General features: G+C 44.7%; 2 protein-coding genes across 3 annotated transcripts in view; one reads left to right on the forward strand and one right to left on the reverse strand.

Annotated features, from left to right (window-relative positions):
* tdrd9 (tudor domain containing 9) overlaps positions 1 to 14,280 on the forward strand; it is a gene marked incomplete at both ends in the record, with an annotated part of 51,049 nt that extends 36,769 nt beyond the window's left edge. Inside the window, 17 exons of the mRNA XM_083632979.1 lie at positions 289 to 342; positions 1,903 to 2,019; positions 2,362 to 2,469; positions 3,609 to 3,709; positions 3,969 to 4,139; positions 5,418 to 5,529; positions 5,757 to 5,972; positions 8,049 to 8,138; positions 8,252 to 8,509; positions 9,977 to 10,144; positions 12,979 to 13,049; positions 13,145 to 13,254; positions 13,350 to 13,446; positions 13,547 to 13,685; positions 13,780 to 13,898; positions 13,991 to 14,063; positions 14,185 to 14,280. Coding sequence (XP_083489105.1) covers positions 289 to 342; positions 1,903 to 2,019; positions 2,362 to 2,469; positions 3,609 to 3,709; positions 3,969 to 4,139; positions 5,418 to 5,529; positions 5,757 to 5,972; positions 8,049 to 8,138; positions 8,252 to 8,509; positions 9,977 to 10,144; positions 12,979 to 13,049; positions 13,145 to 13,254; positions 13,350 to 13,446; positions 13,547 to 13,685; positions 13,780 to 13,898; positions 13,991 to 14,063; positions 14,185 to 14,280 — 2,100 coding nt within the window. The remainder of the gene's footprint in view (positions 1 to 288; positions 343 to 1,902; positions 2,020 to 2,361; positions 2,470 to 3,608; positions 3,710 to 3,968; positions 4,140 to 5,417; positions 5,530 to 5,756; positions 5,973 to 8,048; positions 8,139 to 8,251; positions 8,510 to 9,976; positions 10,145 to 12,978; positions 13,050 to 13,144; positions 13,255 to 13,349; positions 13,447 to 13,546; positions 13,686 to 13,779; positions 13,899 to 13,990; positions 14,064 to 14,184) is intronic.
* Positions 14,281 to 15,207: 927 nt separating this feature from the next.
* rtn1a (reticulon 1a) overlaps positions 15,208 to 24,438 on the reverse strand; it is a gene marked incomplete at its 5' end in the record, with an annotated part of 33,610 nt that continues 24,379 nt past the window's right edge. For both annotated transcript variants that reach the window (XM_083633626.1, XM_083633627.1), the window contains 6 exons: positions 15,208 to 16,111; positions 16,206 to 16,264; positions 16,369 to 16,415; positions 17,618 to 17,687; positions 20,846 to 20,984; positions 21,162 to 21,369. In XM_083633626.1, the coding sequence (XP_083489752.1) occupies positions 16,069 to 16,111; positions 16,206 to 16,264; positions 16,369 to 16,415; positions 17,618 to 17,687; positions 20,846 to 20,984; positions 21,162 to 21,369 (566 nt within the window). In that variant the 3' untranslated portion in view covers positions 15,208 to 16,068. The remainder of the gene's footprint in view (positions 16,112 to 16,205; positions 16,265 to 16,368; positions 16,416 to 17,617; positions 17,688 to 20,845; positions 20,985 to 21,161; positions 21,370 to 24,438) is intronic.

Genomic DNA, 24,438 nt, shown 5'->3' on the forward strand with positions numbered 1-24,438 from the left:
AACAGAAATACATAGTACTAATGTTCTACTAACAAGTCACTTAACACTGTATTTAAATTATCCTAACTATCCATCAAGTGTTATATATAACACTTGATGAAGGTCTACAGACCATCCAAGAATAAAAAATATATTCTCCAGAGAAGGGAGACGGTGTGCGGGAGTTTTCTGTTCTATTGAATAAATGTTATAAAATACATTTGTCTAGTACTCTTTCCTCTTTCTATTGGTGTCTACAGTGAGCTTGCAGTATACATGTTCTTTGTCTATGCTGCTCGTTCCTTCTAGGACGAGCTGGACTGGGGAAAAGAGAACTTCATTCAGATCAAGAGGATCAGAGAGGTATGGGGGACTAAGTTCCGGCAACCACATTACAGAATAACTTTTTAATTGCCAATCCTAGATTATCAACCAAAAAAGGGGAAAAACATCCTGCCATTACAGAAGGAAATCCTTGTCTTCATTTTAGGACATCCTCACTTACTCTATTAGTAATGTCTGCAGTCTGGGGTTAGCAAGAATGGAACTTGTTTATGGGAAATGACTCACAGGCAAAGTCATGGTGACTTACCGTACATGCTTCAGTGAAGTTGATAGCGTAGCACTGGAGATAAAGTATGTCATCTGAACATGTATAAGGCAGTGCCATTTTTTCAGTCGCAACAGTGCATAAAACCAACCTGAAAAATTGCCAATGTTGTATTCAATAATAATTGCCACAATTCTATTTATCGACAGTAGGCCGTTTGTTTACAATATAGGTAAGCTTAACCCAGAGCTGTCCGAGCAAGAGACCTTTGTAGTGGCAGTGTTATTCTGTTCGATCATCTTGGTCAGGGGTGTCAAACATATGGCACGGGGGCCAGAACCGGCCCACCAAAGGGTCCAATCCAGCCCACAGGAGGACTTTGTAAAGTGTAAAAATTGTGCCGAGTCCTTCCTGCAAAGTCCTTCAATCCAATGTGATGCGCTTGTAAAGAGGTACCAGGTTTCAGGTAACCTGACACTGCCAGATGGATGGATGCACAGTTGCAAACAATACATTTGATCATTTGTTTGATGGTTGCTGAGATAACCCTGAGTGAAAACGTGTTTTTTAAATGTACCTGTAATTCTTTACACTAAAACAAACTGAAACATTTTGAGGTTTTGTCATTTACGTGCGCTCGATGCCTAGGCTCGGCCTCTGCGCATCCTTGCCTGTAGCTCACTTGCTCTTATCACATCACTGATGACCACTGCATGTCGTGCCCTCGCCCTGCTCTATGACATCGTAATTACGGCAATCACCTAATTAAAAAATGTGGCTCCGTCAGTTCACCCGCACAGCCTAGGGGCGGAAGCCATCGTCTCCGTCTGGTTCCTCCCGATTCGACCTACTTATACTCCCATCACTTATATAGCCTCACACTGATGACATCATCACTGAACTATAGCCTCAGCCTTAGGGCAATTAATCTACCCTAATTAAAAAAAACGGCTCTGTCGGGTCACCCGCACGGGTGCCCTTTACACATACTGAAGGTTTCAGGCCGATCGCATGTAAAACGGCATAGCTGTGGCCGAACACAGAACTTGAAACAAACATTGTCCACATACCCAATTGTATATAGATAGATAGGTTATTATTGATTTTCTTTGTCTGGCCCACTTGAGACCAAAATGGGTCGTATGTGGCCCGTGAACTACAATGAGTTTGACGCCCCTGATCTAGGTAGTATTAGCAAAGTGAGAGAGTCATTTCATTGACAGGTTTTAGCTGAAATTTAATGCAATTGCTCGCGATTATAGCTAAATTGGCAGACTTTTCCCCATGTTTCATTGTTATCTAGTTAATATGTTGTAGTTAGGATGCTTCTGAAATAATGCAGCCCCAGATATGACCAGTGACTGACTGTCCAGGTTGCAGATCTCTATGATGACCTGAAGAAGCGTGTGTCCTTGTTCAACATGCACGTGACAGAGAACCCTCAACCCATGGACTACACCAGCATCCACAGACAGAAATTCATCCTTCAGGTTAGAGTTAATGCTGCGATGGACAAGTCAGAAGTACAGTATTTTCTGTGATGTGCTCCTATATCTCATGGTAAATCCTATGAGGGGGCAGTGAGGTCAGGGGTTCCTCTGACCTTGCTTCCTCATGTCTTAAAATTGGCTTCTTGCAAAACTGTCCAATATAGGCATTTTCTTCGGGAGGTGAGCCATTCATTGTATTTATTTTCATAAAGCTATATTAGTTAGCAAGCAAGACTGTAACCTACATCTCTTCAAGCTCTCTTCAAACTGTCCAGCTTATTGAAACCTGATTAAATATATAGTATATAATAAGCACCTATCCTCAACCTGTTTTTGTCTTAGGTGGTCATCGCTGGTGCCTACTACCCCCATTACTTTATCCAGGGAGAAATGGATGAGGAGCTGGTCTCAAGAGAGTTGAATGGCTATGACCCCAAAACAACAGTGATGGTATGATATTTTAGTCTCGGGATCTGAGAGCCAGTTACAATTTGAAGAATGAGGATTACTTTCTGAATAGAAAATCTTTTTACAGCCTCATATTATGTGTCCACAAAATATTTTATTAATGAAAAATATTCCCACACTGTCTTATAATTTGTTGTTCTTGAGAGAACAACTCAGTTATCCATTTCTTGAAAATGTCAGCAGGAAATATTAGGCAACAGTAGGGCTTATCATCCGATAATTAAGTAATATTAATATTTTCTACGGCGCACAATTGCTCAACTTCGACCATCAGTGATCACATCATGGAGTGCTCGAGTGACATCACTCAGCGCACAATTGCTCAACTTCGCATGTCATAGACATTGCGACATCATCAGTGTCATCACAATTGTTCGAGTGACGATCACTGATGACATCATCCAATGTAGGACAAAAATTTAAACAGGGAAACAGACAGAACCCTCTTACTCCCTTTTATATAAGAAGAAGATAGTCCTTTAGCATCAAACTAATATCCCACAACGATTTAGCTGCGAGCTGGTTAGCTGATTTGCATAGAGCTGCGAATGCGAGCTGCAGGGACAGCTCAGCAAGCTGCAGATAGCGAATCGAGCGTGCGAGATCCCTAGTACAGTAAACCTCCACTAATTAATGCACTTTGATGCGCGCTTTGAGATGGATTGAATGAATAGGGAAATAGGCTCTGTAAGAGATGCTTCTGTTCATGTCGCATGTGATTGGCTATCTGTTACAAACCACGCCTCTTTCGTGTGCACGAGCACATGTGCACAAGCATTTTCATGGACAGGAGCTCAGAGCTGGATAGGATTAACAGATCCAGATGATGAGCACTGTCGTGGAATGGTTTTAGCACAATTGTGATTGTCTAGTTATGTCAATCCAGATCAAGGGAACAGATCCTGGATCTGTTTATGTCGATTCGACTACTTTTGTTGTTGTTTTTTGACGAGTAGTCAACGTCGACTCGACTTTCTTGGTAGAAACGCCAACTTGAGAAAATCTGTCAGTCATGCAACCCCTAGTGTGTAGCACTAGTGTACGTGATGAATTTGTTTTTTATAGTACATGATAAGTCTAGGGTTTGTCAAACTAATGTCAGGCTGTGTGTTTGATCCCAGGTGAGGAACCTCCCCGCATACAGTTTCCTGTACTACAAGCAGCTGCAGTCTCTGTTCCGGCAGTGTGGCCAGGTCAAAGCCATGTGCTTTGACGGCTCCAGGTACCTGGCACCACGTAGCAAATCCAATATCATGCCTCAGTCTTAACCTGTCTGCTTACAAAGAACAATGAACAGGACAAACTCATTGTACAACCCTGTGTGTGTGTGTGTGTGTGTGTGTGTGTGTGTGTGTGTGTGTGTGTGTGTGTGTGTGTGTGTGTGTGTGTGTGTGTGTGTGTGTGTGTGTGTGTGTGTGTGTGTGTGTGTGTGTGTGTGTGTGTGTGTGTGTCTCTGTGGCTGTCTGTCTGTCTGTCCTCAGAGCATATGTGGAGTTCTACAGGACGTCCCAGGACTCTGCGGTGCTGCCAGAAGTGTCCCTGGCTCTCCTCCTGCACAATCAGAATCTGCCCCTGGATATCTCTGTGTACCCCAGTGAAACAGTGGAACACTTTTCCAGGGGCAGAACCATATCTCACATGAAATACTCACGGTACAGAACTTACCTACTCACACATCATTGAAAAGAACTGTAGCTCTCTCCCTGTCTGGGCAAGTGAATGCAGTTGGTGCATTGATTTTATTAAAACATTCCCTTCTTACCCGTGCTCAATGAGCAGGACACTTAGAAGAGCACAAAGGTTTGACTATTTCTGTCTTTTCGGGGGCCGCGATGTCCCATCAGTGACTGGATTTTGGGAAAGTGGAACCCCCTGCACCGACAGGCTGCACTGAGCCTTAATGTAATCGGACGTCCTAGTACTCTGCGTGACTCCACAGCAAATCACTCGGACTCAGATAGTTGTAGGCAGAGACAGCTCCAGCTTCATCACTGGGAGACGGGGTGACATTGGCACACAGCCATTAGAACAATGACCCAGCATACTGTCTGTTCTGACCTATTAACTTTCCTCTAACAGTGATACTTAGGGCGCTTTCACACCTACCCCGTTTGGTCCGGACTTTTGGACTTTTCAGTTTGATCCGAACCAAAATGACCGCTGGACCACGGTCCCGACCAAACAGCCGAACCTTGGTCCGAGGAAAATAGGTGGTCTCGGTCTGGATCAAACTGCAGTTCGCTTGCAGTGTGAAAGCATTTTTTTTGATAGTTCGGACTTTAGGACCAAATACAGGCTGGTAGGGGGGGCTTTCAGGCCTTGTTGATGAGGCCGATGGCAGTTGGGAAGAAGCTGTTGTTGTGGCGAGAGGTTTTGGTCTTGACAGACCTCAGTCTCTTGCTGAGGGGGAGTATTTCCAAGAGTTTGTGCCCGGGGTGGGAGGGATCAGTTTCTTTTAAACATACACGGCACATTCATGGGAGAAAATGTCTGCACTTTATAAAAGGGCTCTGACTGTGCATTTACATTGCGAGCCACATGATCAACAAATCAGCAGAAGTCCATTAATTTCCTGTAATGGTGAGCGAGCAGAGAAACGTGGCCAATGTATGAAGAGCCAACAAGCTTTGTTGGCTGAGAAAAGTTGGCCACAGCTGAACTTTTTGCTGTCATTGTCCATCCACAGCCAATCAGATTTGTCCATCCATAGCCAATCAGATTTGTCCATCCACAGCCAATCAGATTTGTGTCGTTCCTTGTTTCCCTACAAATCTGATTTGATTCCATGAGCAACAGTTTTATTTGGCAATTGCAAAAATAAACAAGGTTTATTACAGCTGTTCAAAGCTTCCCAGCTGTCTACAACTTTTATTTTAAAGACTACAAGGAGAAATGTTAAAGCCCTGACCCTCTGTGCTTTTACTGTGTAGGGTGAATGTGGACTTCCAGAACCATTCCGTCAGCCCAGTGGGAGTGCTGAGCAGCACCATTGACCCAGACAGCCTGCCTCCCACCCGCTTGTTTGTCGTCAGCATCACAGATGTCAGTATTCCAGCTCTAACTTGATCTAACTAAATTTCAGAGGAGTTGTGTCAACTTTTACAGAATGAGAAATGCAGGTTAAATGTGTGGGTGTGGGTGGGTGTGTGTGTGTGGTTGCTGCATCTTATATTAAAGCTTCATTTTGGGTTTTAAAGTTCTAAGAGGTTGTGACTGAACTTCTGAAGCCATTAAGGATGCATCTTCTCTCATTTGGCTCTGTGCTCCAGGTGGTGGAGGTGGGTCACTTCTGGGGCTTCCAGGCAGACGAGGCCAGCATGGAGCGGCAGCGTCATGTGACAGCAGAGATTAACATGCGTGATCTGCTTCCTGTTACCGTGTCCCTCTACCCCAACCTGCTGTGTCTGGCTCCCTACTCTGAGAGCAATGAGCGGTGCCTCTACTACCGTGCCAAGATCCTGCACTTGCGTGACAACTCAGTGGAGGTGCACATCGCTCACACATAGAAAACTCATTCTGTCACATCGCTCACACATAGAAAACTCATTCTGTCACATCGCTCACACATAGAAAACTCATTTTGTCACATCGCTCACACATAGAAAACTCATTCTGTCACATCGCTCACACATAGAAAACTCATTCTGTCACATCGCTCACACATAGAAAACTCATTTTGTCACATCGCTCACACATAGAAAACTCATTTTGTCACATCGCTCACACATAGAAAACTCATTCTGTCACATCGCTCACACATAGAAAACTCATTTTGTCACATCGCTCACACATAGAAAACTCATTTTGTCACATCGCTCACACATAGAAAACTCATTCTGTCACATCGCTCACACATAGAAAACTCATTTTGTCACATCGCTCACACATAGAAAACTCATTCTGTCACATCGCTCACACATAGAAAACTCATTTTGTCACATCGCTCACACATAGAAAACTCATTTTGTCACATCGCTCACACATAGAAAACTCATTCTGTCACATCGCTCACACATAGAAAACTCATTCTGTCACATCGCTCACACATAGAAAACTCATTTTGTCACATCGCTCACACATAGAAAACTCATTCTGTCACATCGCTCACACATAGAAAACTCATTCTGTCACATCGCTCACACATAGAAAACTCATTTTGTCACATCGCTCACACATAGAAAACTCATTTTGTCACATCGCTCACACATAGAAAACTCATTTTGTCACATCGCTCACACATAGAAAACTCATTTTGTCACATCGCTCACACATAGAAAACTCATTCTGTCACATCGCTCACACATAGAAAACTCATTCTGTCACATCGCTCACACATAGAAAACTCATTTTGTCACATCGCTCACACATCGAAAACTCATTTTGTCAAGTGTACTTCACGGCTCCCCTGTGTTCTCTTAAAAAAATCTTTTGAATTGAAGAATTGTCTTCTCTGATTTCTCATTTTGTTTTCTTAGCACCTGTCGCTTACATGAACACACGCTTTCACATGTGCACTCCTTACAGTTGGTTGCTAGTAGTGTTGATCTTATTCTACTATTGCACTCTGTGTCATCTGTCAACTAAATGGCTAAGATGTAAATGAGAAAATAGCTCAATCACTGTTAATGACAGAGATGACTGTGTTGTAGTTGTGGAACCTACATGATGGATTAGTAAATAGTATGTTCCTGTCATACATGATGGACCAGTGAATAGACCTTATTCGATTGAGTCACTCACGTACGGGCACGCCCACTGCCGCCATATTGTTGACATTCCGCAGCGTGCTGTTTAAAAGTGACTGACAGCTGTCATAGCTTAGGACGCTAGCCAGCGTTACTTACTAGCCTATTTAATGCCGTTTTTACTGCGTCAGGAGCTATTTCACAACAGCAAGAGTGTGCTGTGTAATAATACACGGCTGTAGTAATAGCAGCAAATAAAGGCCCATGTGTTAGCTACTAGCTACTGTCGTGTCCACAAACGTGAAGGGAAAGAGACTAGAGGCTAACGTTAGTAGCAAACATTGGGCTCATGCAAGCAAGCGTCAGATCAAACAAACATTTAACGTTAAGGTTATTTACCTTTGCTGTCATGACAATGTTTGATGATGATGATGATGATGTTGTTGGTGGCACAAAAGTAAAAATGTCAGACCAATTGCCACAGATGAAATAGTTATAACGCTAGGACTCAAGCGATTTGAAAGCCTTCAGCTCCTGAGATGTGTAGCCTATGCCAATGCTGTCTATTCACAATGTCCGGTACGTTATACCTGGCAATATAATGAGTTATATTTACTCTAAGTCAGTTTTTTATAGGGGTCCGCACCTTCGACCAAACTTATTTTTTCATCACTTCTCTTTGACGAATCCATAACTGTTGCTATACGCTTGGCCAGACTACGTTACGGCTGTGGTTTGTCATCAATATGGCGCCGTCCGGGGTTATTGAATAAGGTCTATAGTATGTTTCCTGTCATACATGATGGACCAGTGAATAGTATGTTTCCTGTCTTACATGATGGACCAGTGAATAGTATGTTTCCTGTCTTCTTGCAGGTGTTCTTTATGGACTTTGGCAACACAACGCTGGTGCTCTGCAGCAGCCTTAAGGAGCTCCCTTCTGACCTCACGTCACACCCATTCCAGGTAGCAATACTTCATATGGCAAGGTTGTATACATAAGTTACACAAAGTTATTCCACTCCCAGAAATGTGAGTTGACAGTAACGCACACAGTTAAACGCTACTTGTGGTCCCAGGCACAGGAGTTCTGTCTTGCCAGCATGCGCCCCTCAGCTCAGTCCATGATCCTGGGGCACCAGTGGAGCAGCCGCGCCCGTGACCGCTTCATCACGTTGGTGAAGGGTCGTTCGCTCATTGTGTCGCTGTACTCCATCCTTCATGGTGTCATGCGTGTGGAGCTGCTCAACAACACCGAGACGACAAACAGCAGCGTGACAGATATCTTGGTGGAGGAGGGACATGCCGTGAAGGCTGAGGAGAGCTATGATTCCAAGGTAGTAAGGGTGGAAAGGTCAAGTTTACCACAGCGAATGTATCAGGATGATAGAGGATTAAACTAAACAAAATGAATAACATGTTTGACAAGAACGATTCTTAGCAGCTTATGCCTACCCCACACTACAGGATTTTCAAATCCTTGAAGATTATAAAAATCTTGAGACCCCACACACTACAGGACAGAGAGAGCCGATTTTTTAACATTTCAATCTTGGGACACACACACAATCGCGTCTGTTCAAACGCAACCCCACACACTAGAAGATTATGCAGAAGATTCACCTTGGAAGCAGGGCTCGACGTTAACTTTTAAAATGCCTATTCAGTGTGCGCACCGGGTGTAGTAGTAGTAATAATGATAATAATAATAATAATAATAATACATTTGTGTCATTTCGTTTTCTAAACAAATCTTATTTTTTGTTTTTATAATGCATTTGCACTGAAAGGATTTGTTTAACTAATATTTGCGCGGACAGCCGCGTCCATTCGGGGTGTAGGCCTACTGTGCACGGCCAGGCGAAAACCGTCTGCACAGGTGCCTTGTGGAGGGGCGCGTCTGCTGATTTGACTCACTTTTCCGTGTAGGCTACATGCTTTGCAGTATAGCATTAGTTTTCCGTCCCGTTCAAAGACGCACGGGTATTTCACCTCGAGGACAATTTCCTCGTTCTTTGTTTCTGTGCGGGGCTGCGGGCGGACCAGATTATTTTGCGAAAAACTGTAATGGAAACGCAGCTACTACTGGCTCTCTGCTCAAGATGCAATCGCCTGTCGGGTTGTAAATATCTAACATGTTAGATATGCACGATTCACAATCGGGAAGAGGCAGTCTTCCCGATTGTGAATCTTTGAACCCCACACACTACAGGATCTTTTGGGAAGATTATCTGCCCGACGCGCTTCAAATCGGGAGCACCCCCGAGAAAATCGGGAGGGGGGAATCTTGACCATAATCTTGCAAATTATCCTGTAGTGTGGGGTAGGCATTACTTGGGAGGCTAATGAAGGCTACCATTCAGATACCATGACTTTTTCAAAGAATAAGGTAGAGCCAAAGTCGTGGTTTGTAAAGGCACAAAATAAATAATTTGAGATATTTATCGTACTTGCTACTACTAACATTTTAGACAGGTCCTGCTGATATTGTGGCATTGTGTGTGTTCTAACTGCACTACTTACACTTAACACTCAGTGGTTGCAATGCCACATTTCCACAGCAGATGTTGCACTTGGACACTGATCAACATTGCCTTGCTCTCAATGAAAATAAAAGCATGAATTATAGAATGTTTTTTTTTTGTCAAGTTAAGGCATCCCACCTTCACTATAAAGCACTGTGGGAAACCCTGAGGATGTAGTGAAGACACAAACATTCAACTATGACATGGTGAAAACCTATTGTAGATCTGTCAATGCCCTTCACAGTCTGGATCCCTGATGTTTGTGTGCTCCTCTTGCAGCAAAGCCATGATGTGCTGGTGTCCCTGTACAAGGACATGGAGAAAGGCACATATGTCCCCAATGCCACCAGCAGCTCCTGGAAGGACCGCAAGCTGGAGGAGAAGCAGCTCATGGACAGCCTGCTCGCCTACTTCTCCAAGAGCTCTCAGTCCTGTCCCAAGACCAAGGCAAGACACACTGCAGCCTACAGTCCATTTTATAATTCACTAGCTCACAAATCATTAGGGCCTTTTTGGTGTCCCCCCCCCCCCCCCCTATTTTATTTTTCAATTTTCAGAACAAAATCAAAGCAAACTCAGACACACAAAACATACCAACATTACAATATGGTGCTGCCAGCCGCATACGGTGCTTAAGTGCTTGTAAGAAATGCTGTACATAAAATCCCGTGCAAGGAGTCCATGAGAAATTAGCTGGGCCAGTTATTTGTCATTTCTAACCTCGTCAAAGTAGGCCAGGAATGGGTCCCAAATAGTTGAGAACTTCCTAAGTTAGTTGGTCCTCAGGAACCTGAGTCTCTCCATACGCACAACCGAAATCATGTCCACCAGCCACAGCTGAAAAGAAGGTGGAGAGTGGGACTTCCACTCCTTCAGAATAAGTATCTTGGCGACAGTCGTCCTCTGTGTCAGATTGCTTCACAGCCATAGGGAGGAGCAGAGAAGATTCAGAACAGCCGAAGATGGCAAGCTGAAAATTCAGAACAGCCGAAGATGGCAAGCTCCGCCTCCGGCTGAAGGGTTATTTTATAAGCCTTAGAGTACCAGTCAAATATTTTGGTCCAGAATCCGGATAGTGAAGAGCAAAACCAAAGAGCGTGTGACAGTGTACCCTCTAGCACATGACACCTATTACATAGTGGTGAGCAGGGATTCCACTAGGCATTTTTCCAGACGGCCAATGCAGCCGGTAACGTTCCAGAATTCCGGCTATATCGAATATTTACCGGCCACTATAAAAAAAAGGATGCTATCTATAAAATAATTGTTTCCCAAATAAACGTTTTGAATCCATTTATTTCTCTATAGTCTATTCTTTATAGCCTCTATAGTCGATCATCTTTATTCCAGTGTTGTCATTAAGAGGCCGATTTTGCAGCAAGAATATTTAATTGGTCGGCACGTCGTTCTCGGTAAGGCCGCTTTCGTTATTGAAACAGACAACATGCATGCTCCTACTGTAGCCTATCTATCTGCATTTGCAGACTCTCATTAACCCATATCTTCTGGACATTGCCTTGATGAAAAAACAACATAGCGTTAGCTAAAAGTAATAAGTGCGACAGTGTCAGTGCAGACAGCGCACAACTTGAATCTCCAGCAATAGGCTACGCACCTTAATCTCTCCCACTCCACACCTGGCACCTGCGTCAACTCTCCTGCACTTGTTCCCGGCTCCCATTTGGCTTTATTTGTGGTAAGCATTTTGATTCATATCATCTCATCATACGAGCGTCGGGCAACAAGCGCGAGCGATTGATTGTTTGAGTGATTCACCAGACGTAGGTAAAAAGGCTTTTTACCTCTGCTAAATTAACAGCCTACGTCGGGTCTCAGACTCTTTCGCTTTTGACGGTGGCAGGCACGCTTCTGTTTCTTGAGGAAGAATAGCAGGTGCTTGACGCTTTCCTGCCGTCTTGCTGGCCTCGGCTGAAGTACTTGTCGTTGCACGATAGATAAAAAAAAATTACTGGCCTGTCTGTTTTGATATTTGGGTTTCCTCCTCAAGTCACAGCGGGTCCAGCGCTGGAAGGTGATGCTGCATGTGCGGCTTTTGAGCGGCGCTCTACAGTAAAGAAAGCATCTGCTATATTTTTCTTTTTCACAAACACTCAACATAACAGCGGAAAAAATATTGTGTAAGTCTCTATTTAAGTTGTAGCTTATTGGCAACATTAGGCTATTTTATATAAGGAATTTATTTATTTGGCATATTCACAACCGGCCACTTGAGCCGGTGACCTTTTAATTTGCCGGCCCACGGCAACAAATACCGGCTAACGGAATCCCTGGTGGTAATACAGAAGGGTAGATCCTGTGCAACCTAGACTTGGAATAGTGAAGTCGGTGAGTGACTTTAAATTGGATCAGCTGGTGTCTGCTGTTGATTGAGCAGAGTTGGACCACAGACAAACTCCTGTCCCATATCATTTCAGACAAATCAACACAAGTTCCTCCTGCCATGCCTCTCTAATCCTCTCAGTGGACGCCCTGATACAGCCATCAAACAGATACACAAATCTAGAAATAATATGCCTGGAGTCAGGGGGACTCAACAAAACATATAAGATAAGGTGCCTGGAGTCAGGGGGACTCAACAAAAAAGCAAAAAAAGCAAGTTCATTTGGGAGAACACCAAAGTCACGAAACTTGGATCGAACATAATGTCTAACTTGTAGGTATCTGAGCCAATGCGTGTTGGGCAACTCAAATCTCCCCCTCAGAAGTTCAAAAGATGCGAAATGACCATCTATGTATAGGTCTATGACGGAAAGTAGCCCCTTCTCACTCCAGACATGGTAGTTTCTGTCTGACCATGGAGCTAGAAAAGAATGATTAAAACAAATTGGTGTGTGGACAGAAACATCTGGTATACTCAGAACTCTTTTGATCGAGTTTTTCACAACAAAACTCAGATTCCTTAAACCCCCAGGCGTCTCTAGCTTAGAAAATAGCATGGCTGACAGGGAGGAGTTTGCAATAGGGCTGGCCTCTTTTTGGTGTCTTTAATGGGGCTCGCCACATGATGGCATAATGTCTGAACTGTGCTGGTCTGAGCTTCTCCAGCAGATGGAGCCATTCCAGTAGCTCAGTTTGTGAGCTGGTGCTCACAAACAAAGCCACACCCATTCTGTCTGGTAACCTGAACAATGGCAGCTTTTTTCTTCTTCTTTTTAACACCTATTCATCAAAATTAATTAAATATGCACGAATGCATCCTGTGATATGATTGTGCCGTTAAATACCATGTCCCACTGCTGTCTCACTTCTGATACCCCCAGGTTCATGTGCATGGACCTCACAGTCCTAATAAAATGGCCTTCCACAGTTTGAGCCAGGTCATCCACTACAAGTAAGCATCATGTCTGCTGACCTCAGACTAAAGTCAGAGTGCAAGTTACCATTTGGCTTCTTCCTCCTTTGCTTATGAGTGTGCACTCCTCCCAGGACAGTGAACGTCGAAAGGGGAAGCATCAACTCTGTTGCCCTGAACGAAAACCCTCAGAACAAACATCAGAGGATGCTGGTGGCCGGATCTGTGTGTGTCAACAGTACAGGTAGCAGACAGATCACTTTGTCATAGATATAAACACTATGATGAAGGTTAAATGGCCATTACCTCCAACCCTGTGTGTGTTTGGTTGTATTGCAGGTTCACGTATTCTGCTGAATGAGACCACGCTAATGCCAGACATCCCCGGCCTGCCTGCACTCATTACCATGCTCTTCACCCCTGTGATGGAGTTGCGGTCAGTCAGATGCACATATTTACCATTCATCCCCCAGTTCAGAAAGGCCCTACTACTTCATCAAAAGACCTTTGTTGATATAATCTGTTCTCTTCTTTAGCACCAACGCAGAGAGGACCTGCTACACCGGCGCCCTCTGTGGCTTGGGGTGGAACAGCCACACGCAGGAGACCGTCCTAAAGGAGCACGACATTGAGGTCACCTTCGATGTCAAGTTCGACATTGAAGACATCACTGAGGTAACAATTCAGCAGTCGGGGTTCTTTACCTTTTCTATGAAAACAGTTTTACTACACTAATAAAAAAATATAATGCTGTTTTCCTTCTTGTCAGATCAACGCCTTGCGACTGGCCATAAACCGTCTGGCGTGTGAGGGGCCCAATGGCACCCTGCATCTGGGGCCTGACAGGACCGCCCACCTGCAGGAAGACTGCCAAGAGCGCGTCGTCAGGTAACACATGCACTGAAACCAATAATAACTGTAAATCCCCAAAGAATGTAAGTGGGCAGTTATTGATCTCCTCTTTACCTTGTGATCTGCAGGCTGTTTGTAAAGTCACCACCAAGAGAAAATGTCGAGCAGGCTTTCTATGAGAAACCAGAGAAATGGAACCAGGTCTGATGGACATTATTGCTCGTTCAGTAATTTGTGGTAATTGCATTTGAAGCTTACCCCTGCTGCGTGTTGTTTACTTCAAAGCATGATCACTCTGTTTGTGTGTATGTGTTTACTGCAGGTGGATCCCACTATGAAGATGGATGTTCAGCCTGGAGATAGCAAGACTAAAGGTGTTCTCTTCCAGCTACATCCAGTCACTCTCCTCAACAACTGAGCAGCCATTGTGGTCTTTATTTTATTTATGACTTAATCCAATCTTAAAAAGCATACTGCCATTTTCTGGACTTTAATTTAATTGGATTAGGTTGAGAGATTTGTTTTGGTTTGCATTCAAATGGGACTGCAGCTTTCAGTAGCAATCCACAGTCATACACCTCTGTTAGCAGTCATCCTTAGTTTTGGTTTTTCACAGGTTAAAGCAGCTATGGGGAACTTTCATTTTATGTTTATTCTAGCGGCGCACAAAAGCGGTACGGTGTTGTCTGAGCCGTGGAGTCGGCGAGCCTCCCCCCGCTGTTTTATTTACTGCATAAGGTTGACGTCACTGCTTCATTTGCCGGCTGGAACAAAAATTACAAGCCGTTTCACACGGACGTAACATGTGATGGACACTATGCGATACCCTGACCAGAGGCATTTAGAAACACGATATAATTTAGAAATCGCCGATCTCCTCGTTGATCTCATTTGCTGGTGTAGGATGTGAGGCATCAGTAGACTTTTAGACTGTTTCATAACCGGTTTCAAGTTCCCTCTAGCTGCTTTTAAGAATGCTAAACTTTGTTCAAAAGTATGTTCATGTTGCTGTATAGCTTGTCTGTAACTGCTTCAGCAGCGGGTCAATAAAAATATGTGTTTGCAGTAGACAAGTCTTGTCAGTCTCCATTCAAACATGGAAGCAAGTCTCATTGTGACCTGAGAGCCAAGTTAAATTCGTCACAGCACACACAGCCTGACACACACACCTAAAGTGAAGGTTGTGCCAGTAAGAATTGGCTTGTATTTATAGCATGTATTTATAACTCAACCAGCGAAAGGTTTCCGCTCTGTACTGCACATGCTGTTCACTCCCATGAACTGTTGCCACCTCAGTTAGCCTCATACAGAAGCTCAACTTCCCCAACCAGTGAACCCTTATCAGTAAGTCTGAGGAGATGTTATACATCAAGGTACATTTATTTTTCTTATTCTTGTAATTAAATACATACTGTAAGTGCAAATAGTTAAAGAGTCCAGAGTCTAAGAACTACATTGAGTATAGTTGAACATAGTACAAAGTTGGACAGTTATTCAAACAAGCTAAATATCACCAGATACTCCTTGTCTTCATAGTAGTCGAACACCAGTACCTAAAACATGAGCTTGTGTATTGTTCCTTATGGTTATACAAAAGCAAAAACCCTACAATTACCACATCTAAGACGCATATTGTCAAATTATTTTGTGCTTGAAAACACCCAAAGAAAATCATTTTTGATATTTATATATATTGACATATACTGAGAGAAGCCCCACCAGCTAACTCAGAAACATGAAGCAGTATTTAACATTGGCAGCAGAGCACTTCTGTGGGCATTTCGCTTTTTTGTGCCAAACCGTACAGTTTGTTGTAAGCACTGCAAAACAAAAATGTAGCGTGATTTAAAAACTGCACAAAAGATATCAAATATTTACCCAAGGCTTGACGTCATGCACTTCATAACAAGCAACACAAAAGAAGAAGAAAAAGTCTTGTTTCTTTTTTTGTTTCGAGTTGTGTACTTGTCTACCTAGAAACAGGATTATGTACTTGTGACTACTGTAACTGTGTGTGTGTGTGTGTTAGTGTGTTAACTGCTATAGACAGGGTGAGGGCTTCTCCAGTGGATGGTTTCTAGAGAACACCAAGATGACATAGCACTACGCCCCACAGATGACACTGGGCTCTCCAACAGCAAAGCGAGCTGCCTGCCTCTGAGCTGGACTGGATTGTCGAGCTTAACGGTGAGACAGAGTGACAGGTCTACTCCTCCTTTCGCTTGGCCCCGGGGATCTTTGCTTGGATCCTGCAATGAGAAAACAAGTGTTATCGCCATAGTTGGGACACAAGTTGTGATTATCCCAAGTGTGTCTGCACATGAATGAAAAGCAAGTACTCACTTCCCCACCACAGAGTTGACCTGGGTCCGTATTAGTCCCACGTATTGGTCAATCTGTGCCTGAAAGCACAAAGAAAGGGAAGAACACATGTTGGATTAAATGTTCCACATCAGGATTGACTCTAGATTATGCAGGATAGAGCATATGAAGCTGCAATTCCTACCTGGTGTTTCTCATAGACCACAGGCATGGAGAACATGGAAACCACAGCTGCAGAAAGAGAGGCGGCATGTTACAATATTCTGACCTACAGTGGGAATATGCTACAATAGAAACATGCTTGTGTCAACAGGGCCTCCAGCCCCGCCCAACCACTGCCCTTATCTAGAGTAAACAGGAAAAGTCAATTGATACTGTACATGTTTGACAGTGCATTAAACTTGTCCAACACATTTATAGAATCAGCTTTGATGTTTGTTTCCTGCTCAAAGCTGTATGTAGTATAACATCAGCTGAAACAAACAAAAACATATTTTCCTCTTGGATTATGAACGATATGTTGTAATGAAACAAGTTTGCGTTGATCTTGTCAATACATGGGGAACATGCTGCCCTGGTCTCATAAATGATTGACATAAAAGGGCTCTGTTGGAGGCGTCTGGGTAGTGTATGTAAAAGCACTCTAACACCGCAGAGACCGGGGTTCAATTCCCGGCAGCGGAGGTTCGGGCTTGGTCAGATGTTCCTACAGACACAATTGGCTGTGTCTGCGGGTAGGAAGCTGGTGGGTATGTGTCCTGGTCACTGCACTAGCGCCTCGGTCGGTGTGCCTGTTCCCGGGGGAAGGGGAACTGGGAGGAAGCATGTGCTAGTCCAGAGGTTTTCAAAGTGGAAGGCGGGCCTCCCCGGGGGGGCTTCAAACAGTTTCAGGGGAGGCTCAGTGAAAACTCTTTACATTACATTAGTTATCAAATAAGTTATAACAGAATTCTGCCACTTTCCCAGAGGCAGAAACAAATAAATGCCTTCAGACAGACCTTGTTATGTATTTAGTGTAGTCTGAAGTGTCAAACAGCAATATCAGGCTATCTTGGCTCAATTGTTGAGTATCTATGGGATCAAATAAGATAATCATGATCCCACAGGCATCCACGAATTTAGCAAAACTAACCAAGTAAACTAAGGGGAGGCACATTTTCCAAGGTTTGTCTGAGGGGAGGCCCATAGTTTCAGAATTTGAAAGCCCCTGTGCTAGTCTACAACTCTCCCCATATCCGGGGGGGGGGGGGGCTCTGTTTATGTGTATGCTGTTTGCAATGGGAATATCACTGTCTTGAGAGGTTTACTTCAGATGCAGAAAGATAACGAGGTGAAAGGGAAATGCCTGAGTGTGTGAGTCAAAATGGTAGGAAGTTTGCAGTAGAAATTGGCAGCTGAGTAAAAGATGGATAAGGAGTCAGGGAGAGGCTCACTTAGGATGAGCAGTGTCAGGCCGTTGAAGAGAGCACCCACGTAGGTCAGCAGCCACATCAGAACAGCAAACTGAAACAGAAAAACATGACAAGGTTCTAATCCCAATAACCTGGTGTGTGACTTAGTATGTATCCATGATTAAACTAGAACGACCGCACCGCGGATATATGCCTCCGCCAACAAGTGAGCAGTCGACATGCATGTCTGTCCAGACTTTGACGTTTGAGCCAAATGTGAAGAAATTTCGTCAAGGTGTTACTGAGATATGGCATTACAGTAGCCTACACAGACAACCAGTCGTCCCCCCGTGCAAGACAAACGTGCGACCCGGCCTTCCCTCTCAATGAGCGGGGTGAATCTTTCTCACACCGGTGTTACGGTAAAAGCTGTGCCCATGGGCGAGTTTGACCGGAAGGGGAAACAAAATCATTATGGGATTCATAGTTGAGTGTAACACCGCCAGTATCCGCCATCAAAGGCATTTATTCGGGTCAGGAGCCATGAAGATTACTTCATTTACGAAAATGCCATTTCCTCCGCTTTCTGGTCAGAGACTGCTGTTTTTGGTGAAAACGACGTACATTCAGGTGTCGATAACTGAAGAACGGATGAAGAATCAAACGTTTTTTTTCCATATGAAAGTCGCGACTCTCTTCTTTCTTTTGGGATATTCTTTTGGAAAATATTCTGTGGGTCTTGGAAAATGAATGAAAATGATTAAAAACCCTGGCGGTGGCTATTGACTTTTTCTGAAAAACTCTGGCGGCTAATGACCTTTGTCCACCAAAATCGAATTACTGCATCCTTGAGTCGGTTCATCCTTGAGTCCAAGTCGACGTTTGAGACAAATTAGAAGAAATTCCGTCAAGGCGTTCCTGAGATATCACGTTAAAGAGCTTGGAAATGGGGTTCGTGAGGCCACAGTTACCTTGAACTTTGACCTTTAACCACCAAAATCTAACCAGTTCCTCCTTGAGTCCAAGTGGACGTTTGAGGCAAATTTGATGAAATTCCATCAAGGCGTTCCTGAGATATCGCGTAGAGCATGAAACGAACGGTCGTGAGGTCACACTGATATTGAACTTTGACCTTTGACCACTAAAATCTAATCAGTTAATTCTTGAGTCCACGTGGACGTTTGAAGGAAATTCGAAGAAATTCCATCAAGGTGTTCCTGAGATATCGCGTTAATGAACTTGAAAATGGCGTTTGAGAGGTTACAGTGACCTTGACCTTTGATTACCAAAATCTAATCAGTTCATCCTTGTGTCCAAGTCAACGTTTGAGCCAAATTGGAAGAAATTCCATCAAGCCGTTCCTGAGATATTGCGGTAACAAACTTGGGAATGGCGTTCGTGAGGTCACAGTGACCTTGAACTTTGACCTTAGACCACCAAAATCTAATCGGTTCATCCTTGAGTCCAAGTCGATGTTTGAGGCAAATTTGATTAAATTCTGTCAAGGCATTCATCAGATATCGCGTTAACGAACATCAGACGGACGTACGGACGGATGGAAGGACAGATGGACAACCCGAATCCTTAATGCCTCCGGCCTGGCTATAGAGACACTGCGGAGCATGTCATCATTCAGAAACCACGCCCAAAACGGGGAAAAACAAACCCCCCCCCCCCCCAATCCTGGCGTTCTCCTATGTCACGTGTTGCACACAAAGATCATACATGTATATACGGAAGATGAACACTCCAACATACTTCCTTGACAGCTAGATCACAAGAAAACTTTAATTGGCTATTTTCATGCCTCCGCCGGCGATAGCCAGGCCGGAGGCATTATGGATCCGGGTTGTCCGTCCGTACATCCGTCCGTACGATATTTGTTAACGTGATATCTGAGGAACGCCTTGACGGAATTTCATCAAATTTGCCTCAAACATCGACTTAGACTCAAGGATGATCTGATTAGACTTTGGTGGTCAAAGGTCAAGGTCACTGTGACCTCTCGAACGCCATTTTCAAGCTTGTTAACGCGATATCTCAGGAATGCCTTGACGAAGTTTAATCAAACTTGTCTCAAACATCGACTTGGACTCAAGGATGAACTGATTAGATTTTCGTGGTCAAAGGTCAAGGTCACTGTCACCTCACGAATGCCATTCCCAAGTTTGTTAAAGCGATATCTCAAGAACGGCTTGATGGAATTTCTGCCAATTCGGCTCAAACGTCGACTTGGGCGCAAGGATGAATGGATTACATTTTGGTGATCAACTGTCAAGGTCACTGTGACCTCTCCAATGCCATTTTCAAGCATGTTAACACCATATCTCAGGAATGCCTTGATGGAATTTCATTAAATTTGCCTCAAACATTAACTTGGCCTCAAGGATGAACTGATTACATTTTGGTGGTCAAACTTCAAGGTCACTGTGACCTCACGAACACCATTCCCAAGTTGGTTAACGCAATATCTCAAGAACGGCTTGATAGAATTTCTTCTGATTTGGCTCAAACATCGACTTGGACACAAGGATGAACTGATTCCATTTTGGTTATCAAAGGTCAAGGTCACTGTGACTTCTCGAATGCCATTTTCAAGCTTGTTAACGCGATATCTCAGGAATGTCTTGATGGAATTTCTTCGAATTTGCCTCAAGCGTCCACTTGGACTCAAGGATGAACTGATTACATTTTGGTGGTCAAAGTTCAAGGTCACTGTGACCTCACACACCCAATTTCCAAGCTCTGTAACGCAACATCACAGGAGCGCCTTGACGGAATTTCTTCCAATTTGCCTCAAATGGCGATTTGGACTCAAGAATGAACTAATGGCGGAGGCATAAGTCCGCGTTGCGGTCGTTCTAGTTTACATTTGTTGTCTGCGCAGCCCACCACACAACAGCTTTTAGCCATGCTTAATTCAAGGAAAATGACACTGGTGTATGGAAGTGAATGGAGCTCTTTCCCCTGTGATAGGCGTGGCCTATTTCATGCAGTGTCTATCGCCGGCGGAGGCATTAAAAAAAAGCTAAATCTGCTATTTTAGAGTTTTATGAGATATGTGCATGAATGATCATTTTAGTTGATAGGTACATTGAGGGTCCAAGTGTCATAGTTAGCTGATTATAAAAAACATACAGTGACACTGTCTGTGTGTGTGTGTGTGTGTGTGTGTGTGTGTGTGTGTGTGTGTGTGTGTGTGTGTGTGTGTGTGTGTGTGTGTGTGTGTGTGTGTGTGTGTGTGTGTGTGTGTGTGTGTGTGTGTCGAACCTTCAACGAATCGACCAGATCCTGTACCAGGAACAGCCTGCGGAGCTCTTTCATACAGGTGTTGCTGTACAGCAGGATTTTGTCTGCATATTTGCTAATCTGATCCTGGGACAGAGCGATCTCCACCTCCAGGTAGGATCTGATGAGACATGCAGGGACAGAAACAGAGGGGGAAGAAGTGGATTCATGGAAATGTGAAACCCTCATTAGGTCAAAGCCGTATGCCTTTCAATGAGAAACACTCTCCTGGGGGGCACAGAGTGTTCATCACTGGACCTCCGCTGTGCTGTGCTGTGCTGTACTGTACTGTACTCACTTGAATGGATGTCCCTCATCGGTCTTCTGCACAGCCTGAAGCACAGATTTGTAGATCCTGAAGCTGATGGTGGCAGAGAGCGCTGCCAGGGCCAGGTAGGCTCCAACACTGACCACGCTGAACTGGGTCAGGGAGAAGAGGAGCAGGAGCACGCTGCCGAACACGGCCCCCGACTGCTTCAGGTTCCTCCAGTAGAGCAGGTCAATAGCTGTGAGGAGGGGCAGCAAGGACAGCAAGGTTACGACCCATAGCCCCAACATTGACACTATGACAGCACAACCTAACCCGCCCCCCACCCGACGAGACGTAGGCCTGGGCATCCATCACTTTCAAAGTGGAGTAGGCTCCTGCTGCGTATCACACATTTGGGTCAAATAGCTGGAAGCTGTTCACAACTCGCCGTCCTCAGAGAGCCGTGGCAGCCACGTGATCCCGTTTTAGCCCAGCTTCCTAACCCAGCTTTTCACTAGGTTTGATTGGGCTGCTGCGGAATTGCAAAATGGCGTGAAGGTGTCAGAGTGAGAACTCGTAAGTTCGGTTTCTTTACCACTATATATAGTGCGACCTTTCCAAAATATAATAGCGGACTCGCACTTGTTAAGCAAGTGGCACACTCCACTCCAGCTCAGTGCGACTTCTTATCTGCATCTGACGTGTAGTTTTTGTCGTTGGGCAGCACCTGGTCTGGTCTCACACATACAGAAACACATACATACAAGCAGACCTGCACAACGCTACTAGAACCAAGGTACACCTGGCCTGCACTGCCTGCTTACACGGCTGAATTAATGAATAACCTACAGTATAGCCATGTAAAGACAGTGGCAGAAACAGACGCACTATCAGCAGAATTCACAGATAACAGCTCAAAGTGACCTGTTCGGACAAGTGCAAGTAGCTGGTCGGTGTTGAAGGATGACGATGCTTCACTGAAATATCCCATGAATTGAGACTTAGCCCTCAAGTTCTTCTCAATTTCGTCTCAAAAGACTACAGTAGTAAGAGCCCTCGTATGGACCATTCATTTGTCGTTAGTTAATCTGTGTCGGGCATTAAACTCACCTTATTTCTGCACTTTGAAGTCACAGGTAGGGTCGCATGGGGCAACCTTATTATATCGGAAGCCTAGTTGCGCCAAAAAGTGAGCGGTTATTCTTTTAAAAGACAAAGATTGACGAGAATCGCCGAGTTGCCTGGAAACAGAGTCCAGATGCATGCGCACTGGCATCATTTGGTGATTCCGCTGGGAAAAATAAATTGAGGTTCTGGGCTAGTGCATGTTAAACGTTTCCACCGATTGTACCCTTTTGGGCATTTGTTTTGAAAGGTTGTTGCCAATTTGAGCAATGTGTCACATCTGCCATCTTTCTGACTATCTTTGCTGTCACGTGTTCGGGGTCTGTCTAAAATGCAATGCAGAATGTCTGTAGAAGACGAAATTATGCCAGTGCGCATGCGTCTGGACTCTGTGATTCTCGCCAAGAATAACCGCTCACATTTGGGGCAACTAGGCTTCCGATATAATAAGGTTGCCCCATGCGACCCTACCTGTGACTTCAAAGTGCAGAAATAAGGCGAATTTAATGCCCGACACAGATTACCTAATGAAAATTTGCTGGTCTATACGAGGGCTCTTACTACTGTAGTCTTTTGAGATGAAATTTAGAAGAGCCATACAACACAGTGTAACTCTCAACCTAACCACCTCACAGTCATACAACACAGTGGTAACTCTCAACCTAACCACCTCACAGCCATACAACACAGTGGTAACTCTCAACCTAACCACCTCACAGTCATACAACACAGTGGTAACTCTCAACCTAACCACCTCACAGCCATACAACACAGTGGTAACTCTCAACCTAACCACCTCACAGTCATACAACACAGTGGTAACTCTCAACCTAACCACCTCACAGCCATACAACACAGTGGTAACTCTCAGCCTAAACACCTCACAGCCATACAACACAGTGGTAACTCTCAACCTAACCACCTCACAGCCATACAACACAGTGGTAACTCTCAACCTAACCACCTCACAGTCATACAACACAGTGGTAACTCTCAACCTAACCACCTCACAGTCATACAACACAGTGGTAACTCAACCTAACCACCTCACAGTCATACAACACAGTGGTAACTCTCAACCTAACCACCTCACAGTCATACAACACAGTGGTAACTCAACCTAACCACCTCACAGCCATACAACACAGTGGTAACTCTCAACCTAACCACCTCACAGCCATACAGCACAGTGGTAACTCTCAACCTAACCACCTCACAGCCATACAACACAGTGGTAACTCTCAACCTAACCACCTCACAGTCATACAACACAGTGGTAACTCTCAGCCTAACCACCTCACAGCCATACAGCACAGTGGTAACTCTCAACCTAACCACCTCACAGTCATACAACACAGTGGTAACTCGCCTCTACAATGTACAATATCAATAAAGCACCCAGGCTCTTGCACATCCTGCTACCAACCATTTTCATAAAATTTGAATGTTCCATTCAGCTACAATGTTCCCTGTTTATTTTGGGAGGTGAGAGCCATGATTCAAAGCCACTTCCAAAGACGAAAGAGGGAGATGTGATAACTAAGGATTAGCCCAGTGTACCATTACAGCTCCAGTGGCTGACATGCTGCTCCTCCGGCAGCAGTCTGTGTTGGCTGGAAACACGGGCCTGTTTCCATGAGAACTGTCAGTCGGTTGGTTCACCTCTGCTCGACTAGCTGCCTCCCCCACCATGCATGCAGCTCACAGCCACCATGCATGCAGCTCACAGCCACCATGCATGGTGGCCCACCATGCATGCAGCTCACAGCCACCATGCATGCAGCTCACAGCCACCATGCATGCAGCTCACAGCCACCATGCATGCAGCTCACAGCCACCATGCATGCAGCTCACAGCCAGTCTTAGCAGTCGTTCCGATTCGCCGCCCATCTGTTGATACTGACACCTGGGCATCCTGCGCGTCACGGAGGGAGGAGAGCAGAACCGCTACATTCCGGCGAGTTTTGTGCCCGTGCAGAGGAGTGAATCGCTGCCGGCCGGCTCCCTTGGGTGTCTTCCTCTTCCTCCCTGAGACCTACTGCCTGTCCGCCTGCCTGCTCTAATTTTAGCTGGGGAGCTGTGAACAGCATAGTGATGACGGCCATCTTTACTTTCTACCAAAAGGCATCTGTGGATGCTAAACAGGCACGCTAAAACTGGGTGGTGAAAGGACACTTGTTTAAATCTCTGCTCTCTACTG

The sequence above is a fragment of the Poromitra crassiceps genome (assembly GCF_964638095.1).
Source record: "Poromitra crassiceps genome assembly, chromosome: 3".
Taxonomy (NCBI): domain Eukaryota; kingdom Metazoa; phylum Chordata; class Actinopteri; order Beryciformes; family Melamphaidae; genus Poromitra; species Poromitra crassiceps.